Source organism: Leuresthes tenuis, unplaced genomic scaffold (assembly GCF_036924035.1).
Source record: "Leuresthes tenuis unplaced genomic scaffold, fLeuTen1.0.hap1 SCAF_9, whole genome shotgun sequence".
In the NCBI taxonomy this organism is placed as follows: domain Eukaryota; kingdom Metazoa; phylum Chordata; class Actinopteri; order Atheriniformes; family Atherinopsidae; genus Leuresthes; species Leuresthes tenuis.
The window spans coordinates 10,913,447-10,940,788 of record NW_027325363.1 but is presented as its reverse complement, the minus strand read 5'-3'; the positions used below and the strand labels follow the sequence as shown (position 1 = coordinate 10,940,788).

Below are 27,342 nucleotides of genomic sequence, written 5' to 3'. Positions count from 1 at the left end.
AACTACCTGAACTCATCCCTTCGTGTATATCTTTCCCCTCCTTTACAACTGAAGCTTATTTGGTTTAGAAATAATGTTTTCTACACTGCGTGTGCCATCTTTATTACTCTGGATCTTCAGTATCTATTTTTCAATGCTTTCCGATTTTCCGAAGCCGGCGATGTGATCTGATCAAGGTGTTGGCTCCTCTGTTTTCACAGGAGACAGAACCTTGTTCTGTATAAGTGGTCTATGCCCGGGGGGCCTGTCCTGACGTGAATACAGTGCTGTTAACTGTGTTTACAGCAGCACCCTCTCACTTCTTGACAAATGGGAGCTGAGGTTGATCCCTACCCTTCACACCACCACACACCTCACTCAGCACTTCAGTGCACAGACAAAAATAGACCTGACTTTTTAAAGACAAGCTGCCTTTTTACTGCAAGACTGCAATCCTCATTCCTCCCCCTTCCTGTTTGCCGTATTGATTTCCTGCTAAGAAAAAAACGTCAGTTTTTTACCCCAACCAGGACAGCAGTCTCAGAGTTGGGTATCTATCAACTCCATTTACGTTGCTGGTAGAGCAATTCAGCCTCTGCTCATTGTCAATATATTTACCTGACACTCAGTTTGATGTAACAGGAAGCTGTGCTTACAGTACATCTACACATCAAAGTTTGGAAAAATGCTCTATTTCTGAACACCCATCAGACGGGGCAGAAGCAAATGTTCATCTGTCAGAGGCAGCCATGTGAGCAGCGGGCTGCAGGCTTGAAGCTTAGCAGTTGAAGATTTCACTATGCCTGATTATGCCTGAATGTCTCTCATCCCCTGTGATTTCCTCCTATTAGAATTCCAGTTTATCCCTAGCCTTGAAGTAACAAGAGGTAGGGATGGCAAAGTTTTTATAAGAAATATGACTTCTGTGAAGTAGAGGGCTGATATTTTTACACTGTGACAGTCCCCAGGTTGAACTTGATTTTAATTCAGCTGGTGTGGCTGTTTAATGCATAAATCCTACATCTTCCAGCCAAATGGGGGTTAAGTTATATTTATGAACATTGTGATATTTCATTGGCAAGTTTTTGTTCTCCGCCTGTGTATGAGGACAGCGATGACAACAGAACGGAAACCCTCCTAATGATCGGTTAAATGAATAGCTATTGCTATAATTACTATGAAAGATCTATTTTTTTTTTATTTTTTACTCTTTAATTTGATTTTTTTTATATGAATTGCAGCTTAATAACAGTTTGTGTAATTGTCACAAAATATATCTGTTAATTAATTTTTTTTTTACGTGCTTTTTATGTCCACATGAGAAAGCTAGAGGTACTGTATGTTCATGGAATAATATAAATGATTATTTAGAAGACCCAGGGTGTCCTGTCACAGGCATACGCTTAATTTTGTGTTTTTTATTTTCATTCAAGGTTTACTTTAGTTTTCTTGTTGTTAGGTTAGATTTAGCACCTAAGAACCTGATTATGTTTTGGAATTCAAACTATCTTGTTAAGTTTAGGAAAATATCGTTGCTTGACTTAAAATGGACCATTTAGCAACTTCTGGTCCATTTTCTATTGCTAACTTGAATGGAGCCTCATCTGAAGACCCCCCACAAACTCATGCCAGCCCCAAATGAAAAAACAACCACAAAAGAAACCTCCCAAGTGAAATGCTTTTCATGAAAGTTGTGAGACCAAATAAAGGGATAATTTGTCTTACCTGCAGGAATAATACATCTTTATTGACCATATGTATGAATGTACAGTAAGTGTTTTCAATTTTCTGCCCCTATTAGTATTATGAGAGCCTGCAGCATCCAGAGTGTCAAACTGCCTGAATAGGAAGAAGAAGTGAATAAAGAAAAACTAACAAATTTATTTGTCATAGCTATCGTACACCTGAAAAAGCTTGTGCTTTTAAAGAGTTGTTCAGAGTCTCGAGTTTATAAAGGCTGTGCAGTAAAAAATGAAAACAGAACAAGTAGAGATTTGTTGTTGTACTCAGAGTAGAATTATTCTCATCATCTGACCCACACTTGAAAATATTATACCACTGTGATGTATAGACTAATGTCAATATAAAATTATCCAATCGTAGACTCGTAGCATTAAAAAAAGATATATATATGTATATATGTTTTGGAGCTTTCCTCATTGCCATTTAGGCGTTTTGATAGATATATTTGCATTATTGCTGTTTTTATTTCCCCCCTGTTTGCAGGTAGAGCCTCTCTGCATGGGAAGGCCTCCCTGCAGATTGACCCAGTGCGCTCTGAGGACCAGGGCTGGTATGAGTGCAGGGTCCTGATGTTGGAGCAGCAGTACGACACCTTCCATAACGGCAGCTGGGTGCACCTCACAGTCAACGGTGAGTCATCTGACTGTGGAACATGGGTTTGTGAGAGTGAAAGAGGGGGACAAAACAGACATTATGTCTGACACATAAGTGTCATATGGAAAACTTACAGCAGCATTTGTGAGAAGGCATTTTGAACCCTGTTGAAAATAAACATCTGGTCATCATCTACATGTGTCATTGTTATTTACAGAGAATATATTTCAGCTCAGTCAGTGATTAAAAAAAATATAAACTACTTCAGGTTTTGTAGTAGGTACTATAGTAGGTATGGCTGTGATAGAAATACTGGTGATACAGAAATGCAATAATATTTATTATTTGCCTTTTACTTGTAATTTCTGAAATGTTTGAATGGTTTTTGGCATCAGGTTTAGAATTCAATCAACATCATAATCAACAACATTTAAGTCTCTTATGTGTTTTAGAGTACAGTACATTGTGTTATAACAAATGTATTGTTTCTTTTCAACCAAACATGCAAATAGTTATTATTTGTAGCAGTTTGAATATGTGTCTTTGTAGCTTTTTATCTCTTGTCATTAAAAATTCAATATATTGATTTTATATTTTGATCATTTTCTTTATATATTCTAACATATTTTGTGCACGCTTTGAACTTATTGGACTATTGTTGTCTTTAATTGTTCTTTTTCAGCTACTCTACTATACTTTTACTCTCTTTTAGTGTTTTTTTATTTATTTATAATAGTTTATTGACTGAATAAAAATAAGTAGGAATGATTTGTTGCAGCCTTTCAGGCTATCCTGGTCAAATATCTGACTCCCTGGTTCAGGGGATAATACCGAATTATAGTTTTCAAAGTTTTTATTAAGACTGTTGACTGAGGCTCGGTTTTACATCACTCCTGCAGCTCCCTTTTTAAAAGGCTTCGGGTAAAAAGGAGTCAGAGGCTGGTTAGAGGAGGATTGATTGTGGCTAGTTTCAGGCGGTTCCGGCAGGGATCGTCTGTGATAGTCTGAAAGCTATCAAACTGATGACCAGGCGGAAAAAAAATCTGCACCTTTGCATTTCCCAGGAATGCCCCAGTGGCTCAGAGAATCCTGTGTGAGGTGCGTCTTCACATACTTGCAGAGCACCAGAGACAGTGATGCCTTAGTGTTTTATGCTGTTAAGCCCTGTATCTGTTTTATGTCAGGAATGCTTTTTGACACTGAGCTGCTGCATATGTTTACAGTCAGGACTGGTGACAGATGTAATAAAGAAATGGCAGCAATACTTTGAATTTTGCAGATAATTGCGTTCATCTGCAGTTCTTCATCGGCTTTTCAATACTTGGATGAAATTAATGTAATACTCGAGCACAAGCAAGAAATGCTCAGACCAGACGTGACGATTTTATTGGTGTTGAAGCTTCACAGGTTTCAAACTTCAGAAAGCTGTAATCCTTCGTGTTGTTAGAGAGACTCAAAGAGCAGAGTACTGTCAAGCTCTCTCGCATGTATATTTTTGGTCTGTGAACTTATGAGTGCTGTGTGAAACTCATGAATATTCGATTTGATCATGCATATGTTTTACAATGACTGCAATTTTCCTACTTGAATAATGGTCACAATGCACTGTGGGTGAAATAATGTGTAAAGAACCATTTATAAAGTCCATTGCACAGCATAATTACTTTAGGAAAGAAATGCTGATCTGTGTAAATGGTTATCATCAACGTGGAACATGATTTCTTTTTTTGTGCATTTGTGTCAGCTTGTATTACCACACTAACCCGCTGCAAATTACTTTCCGCTTTGAGTTCTGTGTATATTACAGTGACTCAAGAGTGTCTCAATACATATATTTGTATGTAGGTAACTGTTTGCGGGGTTGATGTTGAATCTGATGAATAAGTCATTTTTGTGTCACCTGTACGCTCTTGTGATGTTTAGAGTTTGTGAACATCTGTAGGCGTGTGTGTAGATGCTTTGCTGTGTAGGCATACTGCATCTCTGTGGCCGCCTCATCAACATTCACTCTTAACCGCTCCCTTCCTCCACTCCTGTCAGGCCTTTCGACAGAAACTGAGCTCTTCAGACTGCAGCAACAGAACTAATAATATCCCTTAATGTCATATGTATTTCGCATTTTAAATTTTGCCTTACAAAATTACATCAACTCATTTCCGTGGTACGTCTTACTATTAACATGTAGTCGGCCTGTTAAGTGGAAACAAGCAGGTGAACACATTTTACTGGTAAAACACTTTATTTTTATGTGAATAACTTGCCGACATTAGTTGAAATATCAAAAGTTTGTTCAGCTTCTTCACCTCCAACAGAGGAGTTAAGGTTTTATGGTTCTCTAAATGGGAGTCTTTGAAGGAAGCAGGTGCCATTTTCGTCTGGCGTCCACACAGACACTAAGGATACTAATTTCCTTTGGCCGTTGGTATTTGCATACACTCCTCCTTTGAGTTCCTGTTTGTTGGCCTCAACTTCCTGCCAAGCGGACAGGGAATTTGTGCCCACTCAGTGGCAGGTGTCAGATGGCAAGGCCTTGTGCCCGAAAAAGACACTAAGGCCAGTCTCTCTCTGTCCTCCCTCCTTCTTCTCCTTTCTCCTCTCCTCTCTTTCACCAGCCTTGTCTCCCTTGTTTTCATCTGCTTTGTACTTTGAAAGCATCAGCAAGCTTTTTACATGATCATAAGTTAACTAGCTACAGTATCGATAAACCTAAATAATTAAACCTTGCCACTGTCTCACTGGGTTAGTGATCTGATGGATTTTGCAGTACAGTTTACAAGTAAATAAAACTCTGGTTTCTGGTTAAAAGCCTGTTAAAATATAAAAATCAGTCTGTTGGAACTCTAACACACCTACTACTGATGGGTAGACACCTCACTGCAGGCGGTTGAGCAGTTATCAATATTTTCAAGGAGGTCCAGTTACATTTCAGTTCCGCTTGCTGGTGCAGTAACGTCATAGAGACACTGTAGTTTTTTCCCAAACCAGCCTCAGGGTTTTTATATACCAATATACTGTATGTGGTATTTGGATGTGAGACTAAGATGAGTGTTCTGATGCTTGGATGAAATGGAAGATAGTATAGTGCACCAAATGTTAAGTAGGGCTGAATTTTACATTGATGTCAAGTTTCATGTGAACAATGATTTTTCTGAATACTTGATTTAAAAAAAAAAAAAATAGATTTGAGCTTACTGATTTGAGCTAAAACAGTGTAGTTTTAGTCTAATTAAAATAAAATGTAACACCTGTCAGGTTTCAGTGTTTTTGTACCCACATGGTCCACAGAGTGCAAGCCGCAAAGCAGAGCCCAGCTCCACTGTTGAGCAAGGATGAATGCGCTTAAATGATTTTTTACATATTAACATTGGATAACGTCAGGAGAATTTAGTGCGTACTTTGTTTGCAGTTGTATGTTCACACAGAGCAGGAGAGCAACATATTCTCAGGGTAAGATTCGTTGTCACAACTAGAAAACCAGTTCTTTCTGTTACTGCATTCTTCTGGGAGCACAAAGAAGTAGAGAAAAATCTAGGGAAACAAAATAGATCCAAAAATCACTTTCAAGTTAGCGAGCTAATACCAGAAAAAGATAAGCCTTCAAAGAACAAGCTGAACGGTGCGTCTTAACATTTCAGCCATCTGCTGTGCTGTGTGGTCTGCAGAGAAGAACAGGCATTTTTAATGTATGTAATTGATGAAGGGCTGCGGTAAGTAGGGCGAGGATTTGATGTGCAGGTAGCTTTTTTTGAGGTGCAATTCCCAGGTTTCCCAAACCACAGTGACACTTTCTCTGTGAAAAGCTGTAGCTGACGATGTGAAACAAATCCCAGGTGGATTGCTGTACCAGCTCCACCACGTGTACCATCTACTTCCTGTCAGCTGATGCTTATTCTCTTGAGAAAAATCTGAATCTGGTTTATAATTGATGGCAATATTTGAAGTGGTGGTAATCAGGCCCTTTACCTGCGTGTAAAAACAACACAGAAACAGACTGGAAAGATGCTGGAAGTTTATTGACAATAATTATATCAATAATTCTAATGCATCAGTGTAGAAGCAGTGTTTCACTCCACTTCGTAGTTTTGTTCAGTTGTTCCCACGTTAGAGTATCTGGATGTGGTTGTTAGATGAATAATAAGGTAAGAAAGTGGGCAAAACGATGTTTTTGCTCGACAAAATTTTTCTTTTTCTAAAATTTGGCATATTATGGGGAGGAAAAATCTTGTTTTTAGACCTGGTTCTAGTCATCCAAGCCCAAACTAGCCACTACTGTGGGTGACGATTAAAAAAGAATGAGATCCTTTGGTTAGATTTTTAACAATGTATTGTATTTGTTTGCCTTATTGTGCAGTTTTTAATGAGAATCAGTGAAGCATATCTGGAAATAAAAGCAAAAATTTATAGCAGAGCAATTGGACAAGGCTGCCTCCTAATAACTAAAACGATGTATCATGATCAGTTTAATGTTGCCGTTGACCCAACAACTGCATGAGCGAGGGACACATGAATCAGTCGTGCATTTTATTACAGTCTCAATTAATCTACTGTATCATGAAATATAATGAGTGTTAGGGAGTGAAAGGGCAGTACGGACAGGCAGATGTCTAAATGTGCTAATTTGGCAATTTGTTTATTCCATGCCAGGTGCTTGTGTGTAATCTGAAGTGTGGCAGCACTCCCAGCGGCAAGCATTGACCCACTTGTACCACAGCAGCGCCTTTTTTCTATTTAACTAAACACAGTACCACTATTTAGACTCAAAATATTATGTTGAGACAGAGAAAGCAGCTGGCTGAGGAAGCTGCAGTTTTCTGGCCTGCAGGAGATGGTGAACTGCTCCCTTGTGGCTCTTGGAGGAGCAAAAAAAAAAAAATCAAGTGGAAATGCAGTGATGTTGCAGTGGCTTCTCTTGACTTTATAAAAAAAAAGGCAGCTTGCAGGGCCATTGTTATCAACCTGGTTGCATGTCCACCAGGTTGCCATTGGTAGTGAGCACATCTCCCAGAGCAACAATGTGGATGCAGTTTTACTTGGATGCCTCCTTCATACTTCATATCTGTTGAAAAAACGGTACCACATGCACCAACAAGACAACACGTCTGCAAAATAATGCTTCCTTTATGGAGGTTGCAATGCTACAATGCACTGACCTCACGGCCATTTTGCAGCTTGTGGCGCTGCAGGACATTTCTCAAGAGGAGAACAAAATATCTCAATGAATTGTGACAAATCTGCGGAGCATCACACACTATAGTTTTCAAGGTGAATCACCTGTTCTAAACCTTAGAAATTAAAGCTGAACCTTATAGAGAAGTCAACAGCCATGTTATCAGCTCAGTGTGCTTTGGTCTTTGCTGATGTCGACATACAAACCTGCACTAATTGCTGCTAAAATGCTGCTGTGCGGAAGGAATATTGGCAGCAAGTCCAACAACCGAACTACCAATACTGTTTGATATTACCCATGTTAGAGTTCTATCATCACACAGAAGAGCACTTTTTTTTCAAATCCCTGATGTTTTTAACTGCCAAAAAGTAATTGTGGATTTGTTGCTTTGGTCTTCAAAAGTTACCTGTGATGTTGAAAGTTGGGAGAAACTGAATGTTTCAAGCAGCACAAGTGCCATCGAATCAAGTAACTGATTGCACAACTAATCTTTAGACTGATCATCGCTGCTTCTCCAAACAGCAGGCACACCCATCATCAAGCGTTAACGCTTTAATTCCATGGGACTTCATCTTGAGTCGCAGGTCTTTGAATCAGTAGACTCAAGTTTAGGACCATTAAGATTTTTTGGGTCACTTTGTTTTATTTTTGGACACAAGTGTCACTTTTACTGCATGTTTGATGAGGTTTAGGGAACCAAAATACTTGGTTTGGGTTAGGAAAATCTCATGTTGGAGTTTGACTTGACTCCTTCAGATGTTATACACCTCCATTCACCAGGTTGTCTGGGTTCCCAGCAAATTCATTATCTTTTCACTTTGACAATAGATTTGTTTAAAACACTAAATCCACTGCACAAAGGACATATGCTAACATACTTTCAGGAAGATATAAAAAAAAATGTAAAGCTGGCATTCATGTGAAACTAATCAGCCGTTTTCAAAGTTTATCCTGTGGGAGATGTGAGTTTGCACCAAATCTGCTGGTGATGTTTTAAATAACTCAACCAACTGCTTCTTGGAAAAGTCAGAGAATTATCAAATATCATCACCCTGAAAAGATGAAAAATCATCTTGAACCATATGTGGCTGTATGCAATTGTTTGGCAATCCAATGTATGTAAGTTGAGTAAAAGTTTTTATCTGCTGATCTCGCCTGAGGAAAGTGAAGAAATTACAGTCACAATGATTAATGCTCTCAGGACGAGTGGCCCAATGTTAGATTAATATTTCATGCAGTCATTTTAGAAATTGTTGAGGTGTTTTTGTATTAAATAATAGAAACTGTTGTGATCACAATTATTCATTTATCTTCACAGCCCCACCATCATTTACAGCGACGCCGCCGCAATATGTAGAGGCAAAGGAAGGGGGGAGCACTCTGCTTAGCTGCTCTGCCCAGGGAAATCCAAAACCAATCATCAGCTGGCTGAGGGAGGGGGAGGAGCTCGTAACCAACACAAAGTACTCGGTAAGAAAATGCGATGACATAAACTCAGACTTATGATTGTTTACATAAATAGAGGCAGGCTTTGTGCACAGATGGTGGCAGCACGCCTCACATTTCAGAGCCCTCCCTGTTGTCTGGTCATGTCTCATTCTCATTTCTTATATCTTAAAAAAAAACACCAGAATGACTGATGACAAGACAAGATGTTTCTGGCACAGCTTCAGTGTGGTTTGATACCCGCAATACTCATCCACATATTGCAGTAGCATTAAATAGTAAACATCAGGTGTGTGTTGCTGGTGTTAGATAATTTAACACACAGAAGACGTTTAACAAACAGCTCCAACACAAATGACTGCAAGTGATGATGTATAACAGCCACATGATGTTGCATCTTTGATAAAAGGTGCAAATGTCACTTTCTACCTCTCAAAACTCTATCAAAAACAGTTTCATCCACCTACATGTTTAAAAAGGAGGTTAACTGAAATAAAGAATTCAGCCACAACAGCTTATTACAAAAAGAAGAGCTGGAACAGAGCAGCTGTTTAACAAGCGCATTGAGGGGAATTTTTTTATAAGTGGTTGTCGCCTTTCTTTCCGGCATGCCTTCACTTTCTCATATGTTAGTGATATTGCAGTCTGCTGCAGGCGGTATCGAGTCTTCACAGCTGCTTCTGTGATATACTGTAGAGGAAGTGACAGGAGCATATAGAGTCTGTTAAGGGCCTCTTTCCCTTTTCTCTTTCATTTTGCTTCACTGCTCCACCATCCCTCCCTGCAGTCCCCTCTTTTAAAAACCGTCCTCTCAGTAAATGATTAGACAACACTCTGATGCATAATTAATCTCTCTTTTTTCATCAATATTACATAAGTTCTAAAATGAATGTTACACTAAAAAGGAAAATCTCTCACAAGATGCCATATTTCTCTAGCCACTGCTTTTACTGGCTTCCATCACGCCATTTGCCTGCTCTCAGTGTAGCTCTCCTAAAATTTGGGGAAGCTCCTTCTTGTGGTAAATATGTCTGATAGTGAGCATGAGGGTATATTTTCTCACCCACATGCTCAGATCCATGGAGACATCATGGAGAAAGGAAGGAATGTGACAGACAGGGTTGCTGTTGAGCAGGAACTCTCTTCCTTTCTTCACTTTTCTTCTCTGTTTTTTTTATGCAAGCAGAAAAAAGGCATTAAATAAAAGAATTAAAAAGTAAAGGACACACGCCAAGATGGGATTATATGGTCTTCTCAAAAATCGCAAACAGAAAGAGGCAAGCAGAATGACAACCAAAGCCTCCAACTGTTTAAAAGTGAATATCATTCTCTGATGTTTCAATGAACTGAATGTGAAATTGAGACTCTGCCTTACTTTACCTGCTGCATGCTTCCGCCTCCTTTTCTTTTATATTCCCTCACCTTGGATTGAGTTCAGCTGTGGCACAGAAACTATTCAAACAGGCTGATGGCCATTACACATCATCAGATCCTTTTATGTTTACTGTCCTGGACGTCTACTACAATCACTGCCGCATTTGCAGTGTGTAAGAGTGTAATGGTTTCATCCATTAGGGATTTGATTCTTTGATTTTTAAAGATTTAGTGCAACGTTAAATCCCAGGATTTATAATAAAAAAAAAGAAAAAAAGCTGCACAAAATCCCCCACTAATGTTTTCTCAGTCCTGATGGTAAACAGCAGAAGACCGGATAAATCTTGCAGGATGTTTGGTGCAGTAGTTCATTATATTGAAGATTTAGCTGGATCTTAGCATGGGTAGTTTGGTACAGTGAAAATGATTACAAATAAGACTACAGTCATGGCTTTACATTTAGTTTTTAAATTTTTGGTTAGGTTTAGGCACTGAACAACCAGGGTTAGAAAGTCACCATGATTTACCTTCTCACTCCATCTTTTGCATATTTGAAATGTTGTTTTTGTGGCACGAAAAACATCCACAATTCATTTACATCTGCACAAAGATTTGTGCTTATTTCTCTATGTTTGATGAGACGGTGTGAAGTCTTACCTGTGGAGACTGAGGAAAAAAAGATTGAAATGAATATATACTGTATTTTCTCATTCATCCCTGTGCCCGGTCTTTTCTCTCTGCCATGCCCTGCACCCATAACGGTTGTGCTTAAGCTCCAACAGCAGTAGTCTCATCCCATCAATTATTCCTCAGACAAGGACATAGAAGTCATGTTTTGGAGCACAAGCTCTCTAATGCTAATGTTTATTGATCTCCAAATTAAAGGTTATTTATCATTGTTTGTTCTACCTTGCGAAGCAGCTGGTCTCTTGAGAGAGTCACACGAGATCACAATCCCAGCAGAATCCTAACTTGCCAGTCCTCGAGCTACTTTAAGTGTTTGTGGATGAGGCACAGCTGTTTTGGACTAATTTGTAAACTACACTAGCAGCCACTGGCTGATTTTTTGAAAGTCAACAACACCCTAAAGAGGCTTGCAGAAACTCATGGAGTCAGTCGTTTTAGAGCTGGAAAGATTTTCCGAAATAAAACGAGGGCAGAGAGAAATATAACAGTAAGGGCTTTAAGTGGTAAAGATTACTTTCTTCTTCTTGCACAGTTGTAGAAGACACACATCTCAAACAACCAAAAATTGCTCATATATTGTAAAATAAACAACCTGCACATGATCTGCTGCGTACAGCCATGGTATACTATTGTACATTATTATCATATACATCACATACACCTTACATGCTGCATATAAGGTCGTCAGCTCTGTTGTTGCCAAGCAACAAACACAATACCCCAATACTGTACATTCTGGAGATTTCCACCACACCTCTCTCTGCACTTCACTTGTAACTTTCCAACAGTTTGTTCTTGCTCTGTACTGTACAGGATTCTGATGAAATTGTGCTTAGTGGCACTTTGTGAGTGTTTAAACTTGTGGTCTTGGATGAATGGGATGTAGAAAATAAGCAAATATGAAAAAAAACATTTTCATTTTCCACTCTATAGAAGTGTGAGCACAGAAAGTTAGGACTGAACCTAGTTGCCCAGTACTGAATTGCTTTTGTTGTTGGTTTATAGCTCAACACAGGCTACTTTTGTCAATTTATTCATCTTCTTTTTTGCTTCATTATTCTGTCTGACACCATCCGACATCACCTTGGTTATGTTTCATGTAAAATGAGCTGAGGTAATCCTCATGCTTACCTCATTATGTGCCATGGTCAATTGCACGTTTATGGCTCAATGGTAAGTTTAGTGTGAATGATGCAATGTGAAATTTAGCTTTCTTTCTTCTCAGCTCTATTTTTGCTTGCATGATGGCTCGGTCATTGGCCAATAATCTAATTTATTTCAAGGCCTGACATTACCTTTAAATGTTAGCAGATCATTGAAAGTCACTGTCACATAAACCACAGCAGTGAGACTGTATTAAAATGAATACAATTTGACTCTTTTCCAACTATTTAAATTATTGCACGAGGCTTTCCAAACTTCACAGTGCTTTTCAACAGATCTCTGATTAGTTTACACTCCCAGGACCCGACGTGTCACACTTGTTGCTTGTTTACAGCAGTGACACACAAAGTGTTATCTTGTGATAGATGATGACACAGTTTGCCAACAGACTTGCAGAAGTTAAAAGCTGCTTTGGTTTATCTACCAGCAGCATCTCTTGGCTATTAAACGTTTGAAAGACAGATGAATAGGAGTAATTCTGCAGGCGTAGCAGATTCCCCCCTCAGCTGTGTGAATGGACAGACTACAGCTGTGTGTGACTTGAATGGACAGAGCCTCTCGCAACCTGTTGCATAATTTATGAGGGCATTTCTATTAGGTTTGGGTAATGTGTTTCTCCGGCACTTATTGGTTCTCATCAGTGTCTGCTCACAGGGACACGCAGGAACAGAATTTGATGTTTCCAAGGTTAAAGAATGCAGGAATAAGACCTGGAGTTAATTAAAGTGTGCCATATTCATGACTTTTAGTGTTTTGTTGTTTTCTTTTTGAGTTAATTCCACAAACTTACTTCCAATAGTTGGGAAATTTCGTACCTTTGACCTGTTGTAGAGTTAAGAAATAAAGAAAAACAGGTCCCAAATAAAAATTTGAGGTATGTTTGAAGTATTTTCCTTTTGTGCAGCTTCACATGTGGATATCACTGCAGTGAGAGGCACGCAGGTAATTTTTTGCCTTCCTGGAAAAAAAAAAATATGATGCACTTCACTTCAGGATTTATAAGTGAGTACAGTATACTAAAAAAAAAACTAAGAATAAACTAAAAACTATGTGGGAGGAATGTTTGGTTTTCACCGACTTCTTCTGCTTTACTTGGCACCGTGTAAGACAGGTATATTTCATGGTACTGTCTACTGACAGTTTTTTCCTCTATTCTTTGCATGGTGGGTTGTCTGCACTCATGGTTACTTGTGGTTTGCTCTGTATGAGAAAGTAATCCGCTTTCCCTTTTTTTGTTTGATCTTTGTCTTCCTCTTGGCTGACAGTCAGAGCCTTTGTTATGTCACGCTCTAAAAAATGCCCACCATTTAAACTATGCACAAAAGAAGAGGAATTTTGTTTGAGAGGACGTTCTAAACTTATTTACATAGGTAATTGCCTTTGTTTTGAAAAACTGAGTGTGCACAAAGCACAGATATATTAAATATAAAATGGAAAAAAAGTCTCTTTATAGTTCTATTTTATGATGATATAATAAGGCTGTCAAACAGTCGCACAGCACACCAGGACTTGCCTCATTACTGGCTTTATCTGTTGCTTATTTTCACAATTAATTGAATAGTCCAGCCAAAAGAATGTTGAAAAACGGTAAAGTATCTCCACTGTAATTTTTAAATCCAACCCAAAAATGTTTTCAATTTACCTACTAGGTCTAAACGTAAGTCTCAAACTCTAAAATATTAAATTTAATGTGACAGTAGATTGAGTCTCTTGATTTGGATGATGATGATTTGGATCATTTTGCTGAGAACATTTTTGGAAAATGTTCTGTCTGATCTAACATGTTTGTCATATTGTTTTAATACTTTGTGTCAGAGGTTAGATGTTTACTTGGTTTTTCCTTCACACTGAACCACAGGTTCATGATGGCAGTCTGACCATCCTTGGTATCACCAGAGATGACAGAGGGGCGTACACTTGCAGAGCCTACAGTGACCAGGGAGAAGTGCTCCACACTACCCGTCTGCTGGTACAAGGTAATGTTTCCATAGATTATAGAACATCACATTGCTGTTTGTTATTACTGTGAATATCGTTGAAAAATGCATTTAAACAGATCGTCAGTATTCTAAATGAAAAACCTTGCTCCCCTCTCTTGACCTGTAGCCTCCTGATGAATTGCATCAATGCAGCGGTGATGTTTCAGTGTTTGGACTTAAAGCCTTAAGACATGCAGCTCTCTAGTTCACTGATGTGTGTAACATACCTTATGGGGCTGTGTCAGGCAGTCCAACAGTTCAGCCTGGGGCCTCTTTACAGTATGTACACGTGTGCACGTTCTTGTGCACATCCATGTGTGTGCAGCAGGATCTGTCGACAAGAGCGTCACTGTCTGACTCCGGTCCATTAACCAGGCTCTCTGCTAGACACAGATCAGAGAGATAGTTGTGATACCAGCCTCCAGTTCCACACAGTCTTCTGATACAGCAGGGCTTCAGGGAGTTAACGGTGTGTGTTTAACAAGCAACTGAGCATCTTGCTTTTATGGCAGAGTAGGCGTCAGGTCTATTTTAACGCTTGACTTCTGTATGTGCAAACAGCTCTTCTCTGTGTTCACAGCACAATATATGTAGGTACACACACACACAATCCAAACACACGTTCAGCAGTGGTTGTGTTGTAACCACGTTTAGAGTAGGCCTAGTGATACATGTGGTGCAATTGCATTAAGGCAGCTTTAAGCACAATTCACTGCAGCAGAGCGTGATCTTCTTGATACAACTGCATAAAAAACCAACAACTGACATAAACGAAAATGTACAATTTAGTATGTGATCATTGCACCAAAAATAATGGTATTAAGGTACAGTGTTGAGGCAACATTGTTGTAATATAACACAAAGATTTCAAGTATGAAATAAAAATATTATGAGTGGAAAAGTTGCTTTTCTTCTTTTGAATACCAAACAAATGTCAAGAACCAGCAGTGACGACAGAACTCTCCGTTGTCTCCCCACATCACCAGCATCTGGTTAAGAAAACCCCCCAAAAAACAAGCTGCAGACACCATCCAAATGCCAGCTACGATGTTCGCACAAGAGAGTATAACTTTGCTGTGGGGGGAGGAGTGTAGAAATGATTTATTAAGGTAAAAAAACATGTTTCTGTAAAGTCAGGCCATCATTAGCTCAGGTTATAGTATCCAATATAGTTCTATCTCATTCGGCTGTGTTTAGACTCAAAAACTAGTTTTTCAATTTAAGCTGACATCATCTGGATTATTTTTGTATATATATATCCTTTTGGTCGACACTGTCTGTCAGATGTGATACACCCCGAAATGATAAGAGAGAAAGACCTTCACCAACACACCAGGCATTCCCAACAGCCAATTATCAAATCCTAAAAGGTTAATTGAGAACTAAATGACGCATAAAACAATCGTGGACTCAAACTGGTCCCTGCTTGTTTTTATGCATTGAAATCCGATAATTCAATAGTGTAATTACATTTGCCGGCCAGCAGTAGAATAGAAAGGTGAGTACACTCAAACCCTCTGCATATATCGGCATTTCCAAGCAGGCCTTTTTAATTCACAGGGTGGAGTTGGCCCAGGTGAAGGCGGTAATTTTGCTATTCAGTTGTTTGTACCAGGATGAAGTAGACGCATAGGGCCGTCACAATTATCACATAATCAAATATTGTAATTGTCATCATTTTGCATAAGCATAATCACTGTCTTCAGTCACCTGCATGACAATGGCTGCGTGAAACTAATAAAAACATCATACACTTTCTACAATGTTGCCGGTATTTTCTATCATTTGACAAAAGTTTTGAGTTTTTTTTCTCTTTTGTTTACAAAGAGAAGACAAACAAACATAAAATTGTGTTTTATGTCCCAGTGTTTATTGAAAAATTAATTTTTGTTATTATTCCTAAGGCTTATCCATATTTCTGGATGTAAAGCAGGCTTAAAATAGTGTCATAAAAATGAACAGCAACTCAGAATTTGTTACTGGCAATTATTTTTATGACTTGTCAACTAAAATGTCATAACCCAAAGCACAAAGGACACCTTGAAGCAACATAAAAAAAAATTAAATTGACATAGAAGGGTTACAAAACATAACATTACAAACAACAAAAAAACAGCCAGCAGAACTGGACCATCTCTAAAATTTTACTCAGGCAGGAATAAAAACTTTTTGCCCTTTTTTTTTTACACACGAAAAAAATGGAACAGACTCAGTGAATAATCCCTATAATCCCTATATAGACCAGTGAGCAGTGCTGACCTTATGTCATTGGAGTTTCAGGTGGGAACCTCCTTTCATGAGAGTTTCATCCAGTTGGGCCCACAACACCTCCAGTGATCACTGGCATCCCAGAGTCACTACCCTAAAGCCAGCCATCACTGCTCCTCACACCACAACAACCATCCACTTAACTCTAGCTTTCTGCTCCATGTTTCTCTCTCTAACTGGCCTATTCCCCTCAGTATCAGCTGGAACTTCCTCCTCCACCTCCGTAACTGTGTTATTGATATCCTTCGGACTATGGTTTTCTACCTGCCGCTGGACTTCATCCGACTTACTCGATTGTCTTTTTAAAAAGTACTGATCAATGCGGCCACACTGCCCTTCTTTTACCACACATCTCTTTCTTCCCTGATGCATTTTAAGGCCTCTAACTGATTTATGTTACCTCAAAAAGCTGCAGAAGAGGAGATATTTGAAGAATATGCCAGCATCAAAGCAAACACAACATTATTTCTTGTAAGCTTTAAATCTATCTCAAAACTGAAGGCATAAAGTTGATCTCATAAGGCTTTTTTAATTGAAGAACGATTAAAAGAAGTCTTTACTGTTTATGTCCACCACAGTCACCAGCCATGCGAGATGCTAATGTTTTAATCTGAGCCACTGCGACTCCTCGTTAACCTCTGTCATATTAATATCAGAATAATGCCAGTAGGATGTGGGATTGAAGCGAATTTGTTTGCGGCGCAGTAGAAATGAACAGTGTAGCATTAATAAAACCACAAAACAAAATGTTTGTGCAGGAGTTCGGTTCAGTATTGCAATGAAAAGCGCTGTGAAATAAAAGATGTGATTACTACTCACACCCTCAGCAATAACAAGCAGATATCCGAGGAGCCATGATTCTCTCTGCGGTGATCTGTTTTTAATTGTTATGTGAGGCGCCTGCATCGTGCCCCCAGTCATCCCAGCTGAAGTATAAAGCTGCGCACAATGAGAGGAAAATAACCAGTAAGTTTGTATCTGGCCCCTCTCATAAAAGACAGCTTACCTTTCATGGCTTCTGCTGTTTTATTGGGAGTTTAGAGCAAACCGAGAGTGCCTCAGGGGGTGGAGAGGTTACAATGTGAAGCACGCATAAGCTGCAACTCTGACTACTATTAAGGTTACAGTAGCTGGCTGCTCACTGTATTTTACTTCAGACTGTTGTGAAATATTGTAAATAATATGTAGCGTGTGCTTTTTCTCAAGCTGATTTGTTGCTGAAAGAAAAGAGTTGACACCTTAAAAGTGGAAAAAGTGGACACCTGGTGCAGAATTATTTTCAGTTTAAAATCCTCTTTTTCTCCACCATTTCTCCACCTCAATGCAAAGGAGCATGTTATAAGTTGTAATATGTTTGTACAAAAATAAAAGCTGAGTGCTTACCAAAAAGCTCAGTGCCTCACAAAGTTTTCTGATCATTAATTACTCTCACTGTGATCAAATGTAATCTCTTTCCACTGTGTATTTGTTGATTTATTGAAATCTTTTTGGTGTTTTTCAGAGTCTTGAGGTAAATCTATAGATGTAATGTAATGACAGTGATGTGTGTTAACCACCTGACTGTGAGCACTGAATTACTAATATGTACGTTCAAGATATTCCTATTTGTTTAAAAAGTTAGTGTAAGACCTCATGAAACATGTGAGCAGGTTGGACTTGTACACAGAATGCATTGCATTCTCTTGCCTTTTTTTTTCTTATGACCTTTAATATATTTGGTAGATATTTTCTTCAAAATGTTTCATATACTGGGTTTTAAACACTACAGAGCGCCTGGAGAGCCATTGGTGATACTAAAAAGAATAATAGAAACTGTGACTGATTCTTGAGACTCTTGGGCTCTGTACTTTCGAAACAATAATCTTTCACACTTTATAACTCTTATGAACAGAATATGATGGTGCAATCAATAAACTATTGATTTGTATCAACTGTTAAGGGCTCTGAAAAAACACGAGGCTTGACGTCTTTTTTGATGTTCACAGAAAAATGATTTGTATGTTTAAAGGCAGCTGTTTTTAAATGACCCTGTCGCAGGATCATTTTTCATGGTGGGGACGTTTCTTGCAGCGCAACACCTGAACCCGCACAGTCTTTTACAAATGCTAATTCATTGCAATGCAAGTATTGTCAGAATGTCTTGATTAATCATTCCCATGCTGAAGTGAGGTTTGATTAAAGCTTTTCTAGCCATTGTTTAAAAAAATATGCATTGTGTTTACAAGACGTAGAAAAGATTATATACATATTGCCAGTGACACTACAAAGGCACAGTGAGACACAGATTTTTTGCAGTTGACAAATAAACTTTAATATATAAAGATGAGCTGGGAAAGAAAGATTTCTTGTGTTTTTAATAAATTAATTGATCAATGACAATGTGTGATATGAAAGAGGCCACTCAGATGACTATCACCTCCCTCAGCTCCACTGAGCATCTTTCAGCTCATTGTTTTGCTTTTACAACCCACACATTTACTGTTTTCTTTTACTTTTACCATAGCAGCTGTTTCCATGGTCTACAGAATTAGCAGCTGTACACCAAACAATAACACTTGCTTTTGTTTCTCTTAGGGCCTCCATACATCGTCTCACCACCGGAAAACGTCACTGTAAACATATCCCAGAATGCACTCTTCACCTGCCAAGCAGAGGCGTATCCTGGTAATCTGACCTACACCTGGTTTTGGGAAGAGGATAACGTCTACTTCAAGAAGTAAAGTTATGATCAAGTTTGCTTCAGTACATTAGCAGCAGAAACTCTGTGTAGGGACACTTCTGTGAGGTTAAGACTTAAGAGCTTCTGACATTTAACTAACCACCACATAGACAGCATGAGGCCTTTATCTCCCGGCTTCAGTGTTGTGAGTGACATTGTGTGTCTCTGAGCCTTTTGCTGTGTATTTTGACTGGCTGTCTAAGGGAATTAGGTATGTCTCTGTGTGTATGTATGCGTGTGTACGCCCTGTCCTGCTGCGGCCTCAGAGGCTGCTCGAGTGGGCCTGTTGGGGGTCCGCCTGGAGCGTGCCAGGCGAGTTAGTGCACTCTGATGACAATATCACATGACTCAGGCCTTGTGTCATCTATATGCCCCATGCAGTGATGATCTGAAGTTCAGCCCACAGCTACAGGCTCCCAAGAGCTTCAGAGGCATAAAGGTTTACAGTGAACAAGTGACAGACCTAACAAGAAGAAGAAGGGAGAAGGAACCAGTGAATGGTGGTTCTGAATGGTAGTGAAAGAGAGAGGCTGAAGAACTTGAGTTTTTTTTTTTTGCTTCATAGATAATGTAAGATTTACACTATGAAATGTGAAACAGTCTGTTAAATGTATACACCTGAAAATACTCTAAGTCCCAACTCTGGACAACTTACAGCAAAGTGGAAGGGTAACTTCTAACAGCAGCACAGATTGTCACATGACTGATCATAAATGCACAGAGAAAGGAAAGGAAAGTATGCCTTATCATACTTTTAGTACTTATATGACACTGCCCCCCACCCCCCCCAAACCATGACTTATATTTAATTATTACTGAGGAGAATATATTATACATGTTTATACATGTTTATACTGGTAGCCTAAGTATATGAAATCTTTCATTTCTTCTTGTTACACTCAGATAAATATAGTAACAAACAAAAAATGGGTTCTGTTCAAATTTGAATAACGTTCCGAGTTTCTCCTAAGCTAACGTAGTATGGTTTAAAAGCAGCAAGAACTTTAGCTATCATAAGACAACATGACTCAACATTTGACCACCTACAAGGAATTTATTTTTTGTCAGAGGAACAACAATACACATTTATACAGTTTAAACAAATGACAGGTTACGGAAGACGAGCAAGCAGCATGCTTTAAGTGCAGGTGTTGCGCTTGCGGAGACAGCAGGGACTGTGATGCTATAGTGCTGAATCACCTGCAAAGCTGAACAGATCACTGAATGGCATATTTTCAAACCCCAGACAACATGCCAGAGTTGAGTTTTTGGGTTTTGGGTTTTTGGTTGTGACTTTAGATTCTCAAATAAATTCTCTCTTTTTTTTTTTTCGTTTGATATGTCCCTTTACTGGCTTAAAACCACCCCTGAAATTTGTAATTTTGTGTACTTTTTTTATGTACTTTGTATAATATGCATGTTATACATATTAGCTGCACCAGCTATGAGGAAAACTGTATCTTGAATTTATTTTCCATTTATTCTCATATATTATACTGTATGTTGTTCACATCTGCAAGTGTTGCACTGCAGAATATGTATCCACAAATGTGGTGTTGTAAAAATAGCATGTAGATAGTCACTTTTTATTTAGAAAAAGAAAGAATATTCCCTTTTTTATCATTAACTCATCCCCGTGCCACTAGGACATTTTAACTTTTCCATGTCAGCTAATGGATCAAACAATCATTTCTAATAGTAAAAGTAAATACAACAGCAGAAATGAAAAATATTAACAACAGAGATCGTTGATGGCTGAAAATGAAAGGCAGAAGGCAGAACATGATATTTCCCTCTTAACTAACAATTATTTAAATCATAGGTTTATGATCTGTTGTTAAATTGTTTTTGATTGGGTTTTATTTGGACACTTTTCCAAAAGTGCCATTTATGGTCCTGTCACTCACAGTCAAAAAGCTCAATAACACACAGTATCTGCAGATCTTTACATTATTAACTGAACTGCAATAAAGCCATATAGTTGTTAAAGTTATGACATATGAACCTTTAATAAAGCGGTATAGCTTTATTTTAACCAATTTAGTTTGAGTTTTGGTTATGTGGCATATAAATGTTAACTTACTGTGTGGACAAGAACTACTGCTTTGTTTGTAAGGCAAACAGAATATGTGCTCTTATCACAGTTGGGTTTTGTTGTAAATGGTGTGAAGCAGGAAAACATGAAGGCAGTGAGCAGATTTATTTGAATGTCTTGCTCAATACTGTGTGTCCTCTGTATCCCTCTCTGTTGGCTGCTTTTTGGCTCTCTGCTGCTCTCTTATGGCACCTCGATGCAATTCAGCCCAAATGAAAAAAGAGAAGAAATAGATGTGTGCCCTGCTCTGTTGGTGTGTTTCAGCAACGCGGTGTAATAAGAACATGTGGGTTTTCTTGCAGTGATCTGAAGCTCCGAGTCCGCATCCTCATCGACGGCACCCTCATCATCTTCCGGGTCAAGCCGGAGGATGCCGGGAAATACACCTGCAGTCCGAGCAACAGCCTCGGTATCTCGCCCTCAGCATCAGCCTACCTGACTGTTCAATGTGAGTGTTACCGTGGAAACAAAGTGGAGGGGGAGGGGTGGGGAGATTGTACAGCGAGCTGTGCGAGGAAAAGGGAGCAGCAGCAGCAGCAGCAGCATAAAGGCTGCTGTAGTTTTTGGCAGCGATGCTCCTCAAACCCTCTGTAATTTGAAGGTCAGGCATTACAGAGAGGCAGCTTCTTGGTTTCTTTTAAATCTGGTTCCCCTGTATGAAATAGTTAGATTCTTCTGCATAAGCTGCCACTGATGAGCAGCATTCCCCACTGAATGACGTTTCATCCACAGGCCTCCCTGCTGTGTTGAGCTAATTTACTCCCAAGTTGCTGCTGGTCATTGATTATTGTGCTACAGTATGAGAGAGAGCAGAGGATTTCACAGCACTGCAGGCATCAGTGGACTCACATACAGCCAACTGTAAAGGAGGCAGTCTCTCGAATGCTACATGCGAAATTACCAGAGGCTTATTATTACTCCCCGGAAAGAGTGAAACTCTCAGGATTGCTGGACAGTCATCCCACTCTTGATTTAAGCTAAAAATTGGACTTGAAAGGCACATTCAGATTTGGAACGCAGAGATTACCGTGAAGTGTAATAGTTTTCTGTCAGCAAAGTCTGTACAGTTGATTAGAATTCATGTTAATATTAACAAATCTGCATCGAACGTTTGCATGCTACTCATCTGGTTTGACGAATGTGATATAATGTACATGGAGAGAAGCTTGCGAGGACCTAAAAACCAGCCTTTTGCAGATGAAAAGCTGCACCACATCAGGCACATGCAGTGACTCGCTGAAAACTCTCCTTCTAAACTTCTTCTTCTAATCTTCTCCTGCATTAATTCCCCTTTCGGTACTCCTTTTCAGAAAAAATATGTATTTTCATGTCACCCAGTCTTGAGCATGCGGCTTAAAAATATGAAAGTATCTATTAAAATTTTAAGCTGCTATAATTTTTTAATTAATGGAAAAATAATTAGGTAGATCTAAAATAATGACTTTTTATTTTGATGCAATAAATTAGATATGTTCTTCATTATGCGAATAAAATAATAAATTGCAAATGTAATTAAATAGTCTAGTTGACCGGTCAAAGCTCTTTTACACTGTGAGCAACGTTTATCCCATCACACACACACTCACACACCACTTCCAGTCCAAACAGCGTTTCAGGTTATGCAGCACTTTTTACTCTGTCACACATGTTCACTCTCCACTGGACGAAAAAGAGGCAACGTGGGGTTCAGCGTCTTGCCCAAGAACACTTCGACATGTGGTTGGGAAAACCAGTGATCAAACCAGAACCTTCCAATCGTTCAACGATTGTTCTTCTTCCTGAGCTACAGTCGCCCCCTGGTCTGTTATGACAGCATGAAAATGTAGATTCTGATAGAAACGTTATTGTTGCACACTGGTTTGTACACATTCCTAAAACATTTCAAGTTGGAAGTTCATCTAGCGAATGTGAGTTTTTTGTCATAAGCGTCATATAATAAGTTAATTCCTGTGAATACAATGATAACTCTGTCCGCAGATGCACTGATTCCCATCTCCAGGACACTCCTGATTTGTCAGGACACCTCTGCAGTGCACTTTAAAAAACGCGAGTTAAAGAATTGATAAAACAAATATATCTGGTACATTGAAGTTTTCACCTTCAGGGACACTTAATAGATGTAGTTTTCTAGTCTTCTCCATCAGGTAGTTTCGACATTTCATGACACATTAGATTATATCAACTTTTTAATTCCATTGCCTTCTTTATGTTCAGACCCTGCCCGTGTGATCAACATGCCCCCAGTCATCTACGTCCCACGGAAACTGCCAGGCATCATACGCTGCCCAGTGGACGCCAACCCACCTGTGACATCAGTGAAGTGGGAGAAAGACGGCTACCCACTCAGAGTGGAGAGGGTCAGTCTTCGCTCTCTAAAGTTGTGATTATGCTGTGATTTTACAGATGCTTCAACTGCATCACATTCCAATATGAAATTTAATACCTTTTGCTCCACTGCAGAAAAAATAGACTTTAAAACACTATCAGATGTGAACCAGTTTTAACATTTTTTCTGGATTGTCAGAAAAAAGAGAATAAATGTGTCCCTCTGAGGAGATTGTATCAGCTGTCAACTTTTGAATCTCAAAAAACCTATAGTTTTTACTACATGAATCATTTTAATACTATTGGTCTACTCTAGCTAAATCTATATCAATTGCCCACAACATTAAAACCACCTGCCTGTTATCGTGTTAACATTGTGTCATAGAACCTCCTGTGTGTCTGACGGTGGATACTTTGGGTCCTCTAGTTTGCGGAGCAGAGCCACAGTGTTCATGCTGATCTGCTGATGCCTGATTGATTCAGATCTGGGAAGTTAATAAAACTGGATGCTCAAAGTCTCCATTTCTGTGTAGAATTAGATCATTTTCATAAACATATACTCACTGACATGCTGGCCTATTACATAAGCAGTTACTCCTGATTCATTTGAGCAGTTCAAAAATATTCATATGGGACCCTGAGAGTTCAGTAAAACCCCTGAAAGCATTTCAGTTGCTCCCTTGTCTTGTAGTACCCTGGTTGGAGCCTGATGCCTGATGGAAGTATCCGGGTGGCGGAGGCCACAGAAGACTCCCTGGGCACCTACACCTGTGTGCCTTACAACGCCCTGGGTACCATGGGCATGTCCCCCCCTGCCACTTTGGTGCTAAAGGTAGATCATTGCCCAGGTTCTGTCATGCGTGCTGTTCATTTTCTGCATGTTCCTACTCCTTCTTCTGCATGATTGTGTGTGTTTATCAAGGATCCCCCTTACTTTAATGTGAGGCCTGGGGGGGAGTACCGTCAGGAGGCTGGGAGAGAACTAGTAATCCCCTGTGCTGCTTCTGGAGACCCTGATATACCAACCATCACCTGGAGAAAGGTGCTGTAGCTCTACAAACAGTATATGGAGCCTTCTGAATGCAAACAGTCTCTTGCTCGTTTTTGTCTTTACCAGTCATGCTCTTTGATATGTGTTTTTCCCACTGCTTAATCATGGTGCTGTAATTTTCATGTCCATTGAAGGTGGGGAAGCCAAGCAGGAGTAAGCACAACATCCTACCCAGTGGCAGCTTACAGTTTCTGTCCCTCAGCAAGGAGGACCATGGAGAGTGGGAGTGTGTAGCCACCAATGTGGTCACAAGCATCACTGCCAGCACGCGTATCCTAGTCATCGGTACAAACTGTCTGCACAGCGCTCTCAACTTGCTCACACCTTTGTCTAGTTATTTAGAGTTCACTGTGATCCCGGTTTGCTTTGGGTCTTCGTGTGACTTGAACGGAGTCGAAGTGGACCTAATCCCTCAAACTCCACGCCTCTACCCAATTTCTTTTGGGTGTCATGAAAATTTAATTTGATCTTATCTGTCAGAGCTTTATACGGTTAATTTAATGTCTGGATCTGTAGCTACAATATGTGATATCCGCCACACTACTGGAAAATTGTCCCTGCAGTCTTTGTTTATTGAGTCATTTGACCAAGGGCATCTCTTTACTCTTAAATGAACTGACAGAAGTGCTGACAAAGCTGGACAGGCTTCTAAAGGTCTGCATACGAACAAGGAAATTGTTTTTGTAACAGATTTTGATAACTGGTCATGTTATTTATAAGTAACCTTGATAACTGTAATTTTCTTTAATCTTCTTTAGACAGAGCATATCACAGAAGATTTTAAACAGTGTCAGTAAACTGCTTAAACTCCCTTACATGTAATTATTATGGCAAATGATGAGGATTGTCTAACCAAGGTGCAGTTTTTTCCACGTTACAGAAATCATTATTTTAAAAGAAAACATCATACTGAAAATCAATGGAAGGCACTAAATCGTTGTTCCATGTAGGATAATTTTGCATGCCTCTAGTCTAGACTTCTTTTTTTATGTGGATTATTTTCAGACAGTTTAACCTTTACTATAGTTTTATTAAGAGACTTGTGTATGAGTGGTTACCCCTTTAGGCGTCTTCTTCAAAGATGAAGAAGTTTATTTCACTCTCATGGCGTTAAACAACATTCTTGGAATTGGGGGGGTATGGACAGCATGCATGAGATGGTAATAAAAAATTATTGATATGCGCACATTTTCATAATTTGTAAAATTGTTTTTGGCTCAGTAAATGCCTAATCAGATTTATCCTATTATCATATCCTATGTCATAGTTCAGAGTTTTAAGATAGACTCATGGAAAAATATACCCTGGCAATATTTCTGATTGAACCTTCGTGTTTTTTACCTAGGTGGTTTGTTTCTGCTCTACCTATTCGACAATATCAGCAACACGGTGGTAAAGTTAGTTTCACAAGGCCACTTTACAACTGCAAGATATAACAGAAAATACACAGACTCTAAATATAGTGTTCAAGATATGAGTGACAGTAGCTTAGTGTAGGACAGAAATGGATTACATTGTTAGCTTGGACCACACCGATTATATTGATAGATTTATTATCAATTATAGTAACTGATAACAGCAAATTTTATTCTTAACAACAAATGACTAGACATTTGCGAGTGAGTAACTGCACGGCCTAATTCACATATCATTAAGCCCAGTGTTCATACAACGGTAAATCTGAGTTCAAATTAAACTTTCTGTGAATATGATTATTTCTAATTGATTTAGAAAGTGGAAAATTTGCTTTTCTGGCAGCCCCACTCTTGAGTAATGTTTCGCTTTAGTTTGCTTGTCGGGAAAGCTTCTGATTCTCCAAGAATTCTCCAGAGAGCACTGACAGATGTTCATGGTATGTAAGACATTGACTCCTCTTATACAAGTCACACAACCCACTTAGAAAAAAAAAAAAGAAAAGAAAGTTCCATTTAATAATTCATAGGAACCAGAATGTCCCAATGATGACTTATGTCTGACAGGGAAGTAAGCAGCTCAGTAAGTCTGCCGCCATGGTTGTTTGTTTTGTGCCTGTAGAGTTGTTAGCCTGTGGCACAGCCGCCAGCCTGGCTGCGTGTGACTAGCTGTCAGCTGACACAGGGTCACAGGGCGGTGCAGACAGCTGCGCTCCTCAGAGCACGCTCAGGTCTCTCTTTAATCCCTATGAGATGTTACTGGCTTCGAGCCACTCTGGACAGCTGTTAGGTGGGTGGGATGAACTTGACCTCATGCTAGTGGGCACCTCAGCCAGCATCACGTTGCTCAACGTTCCAGCAATGAAAACTGCAACCAAATTCTCATCATTTGCTTTATGATTGTTAGTAAGATACGTGTAAAAAAAATGGACAGAATGAAAGTGTAAGCAGTTAATTATTTGATTGATAAAACAGGTTGTGTGCATTATAGATTTATTCCCACTCTGTCTCTGTCTCTGTGAACTACTCAGGCACCAGCCCACACGCTCCTGGCAATATCCATGTACTGCCCTCAACAACCTCTGCTAATGTTTCCTGGGAACCAGGTTATGATGGCGGCTTCGAACAGACATTCTCAGTGTGGTACGGTCCAGTGTAAGTGCTTTTAGTCTACTTCAAATCAATGACTGCAGCTTGCAGATGTGGAAACATGCTGAGAGGTTATCAGTGCAGTTTGACAGTCAGTTGAAGGTCTTCTGCACTGAAACAGAATTTCATTCAGAAGCCCACAGCTGAGTTGTTTTGCCTGCTGATTTTTCAGAAACGATGTGCATGTGTA

At 39.3% G+C, this 27,342-nt stretch overlaps 1 protein-coding gene across 5 annotated transcripts in view; it reads left to right on the top strand.

Moving 5' to 3' along the window:
- igsf9ba (immunoglobulin superfamily, member 9Ba) overlaps window positions 1-27,342 on the top strand; it is a 71,732-nt gene that overhangs the window by 23,496 nt on the left and 20,894 nt on the right. For all 5 annotated transcript variants that reach the window (XM_072392280.1, XM_072392278.1, XM_072392279.1 and 2 more), the window contains exons 3-12: window positions 2,206-2,352; window positions 8,802-8,953; window positions 14,013-14,130; window positions 18,976-19,117; window positions 21,518-21,663; window positions 23,430-23,572; window positions 24,232-24,372; window positions 24,463-24,582; window positions 24,726-24,876; window positions 27,035-27,158. In XM_072392280.1, coding sequence (XP_072248381.1) covers window positions 2,206-2,352; window positions 8,802-8,953; window positions 14,013-14,130; window positions 18,976-19,117; window positions 21,518-21,663; window positions 23,430-23,572; window positions 24,232-24,372; window positions 24,463-24,582; window positions 24,726-24,876; window positions 27,035-27,158 — 1,384 coding nt within the window. The remainder of the gene's footprint in view (window positions 1-2,205; window positions 2,353-8,801; window positions 8,954-14,012; window positions 14,131-18,975; window positions 19,118-21,517; window positions 21,664-23,429; window positions 23,573-24,231; window positions 24,373-24,462; window positions 24,583-24,725; window positions 24,877-27,034; window positions 27,159-27,342) is intronic.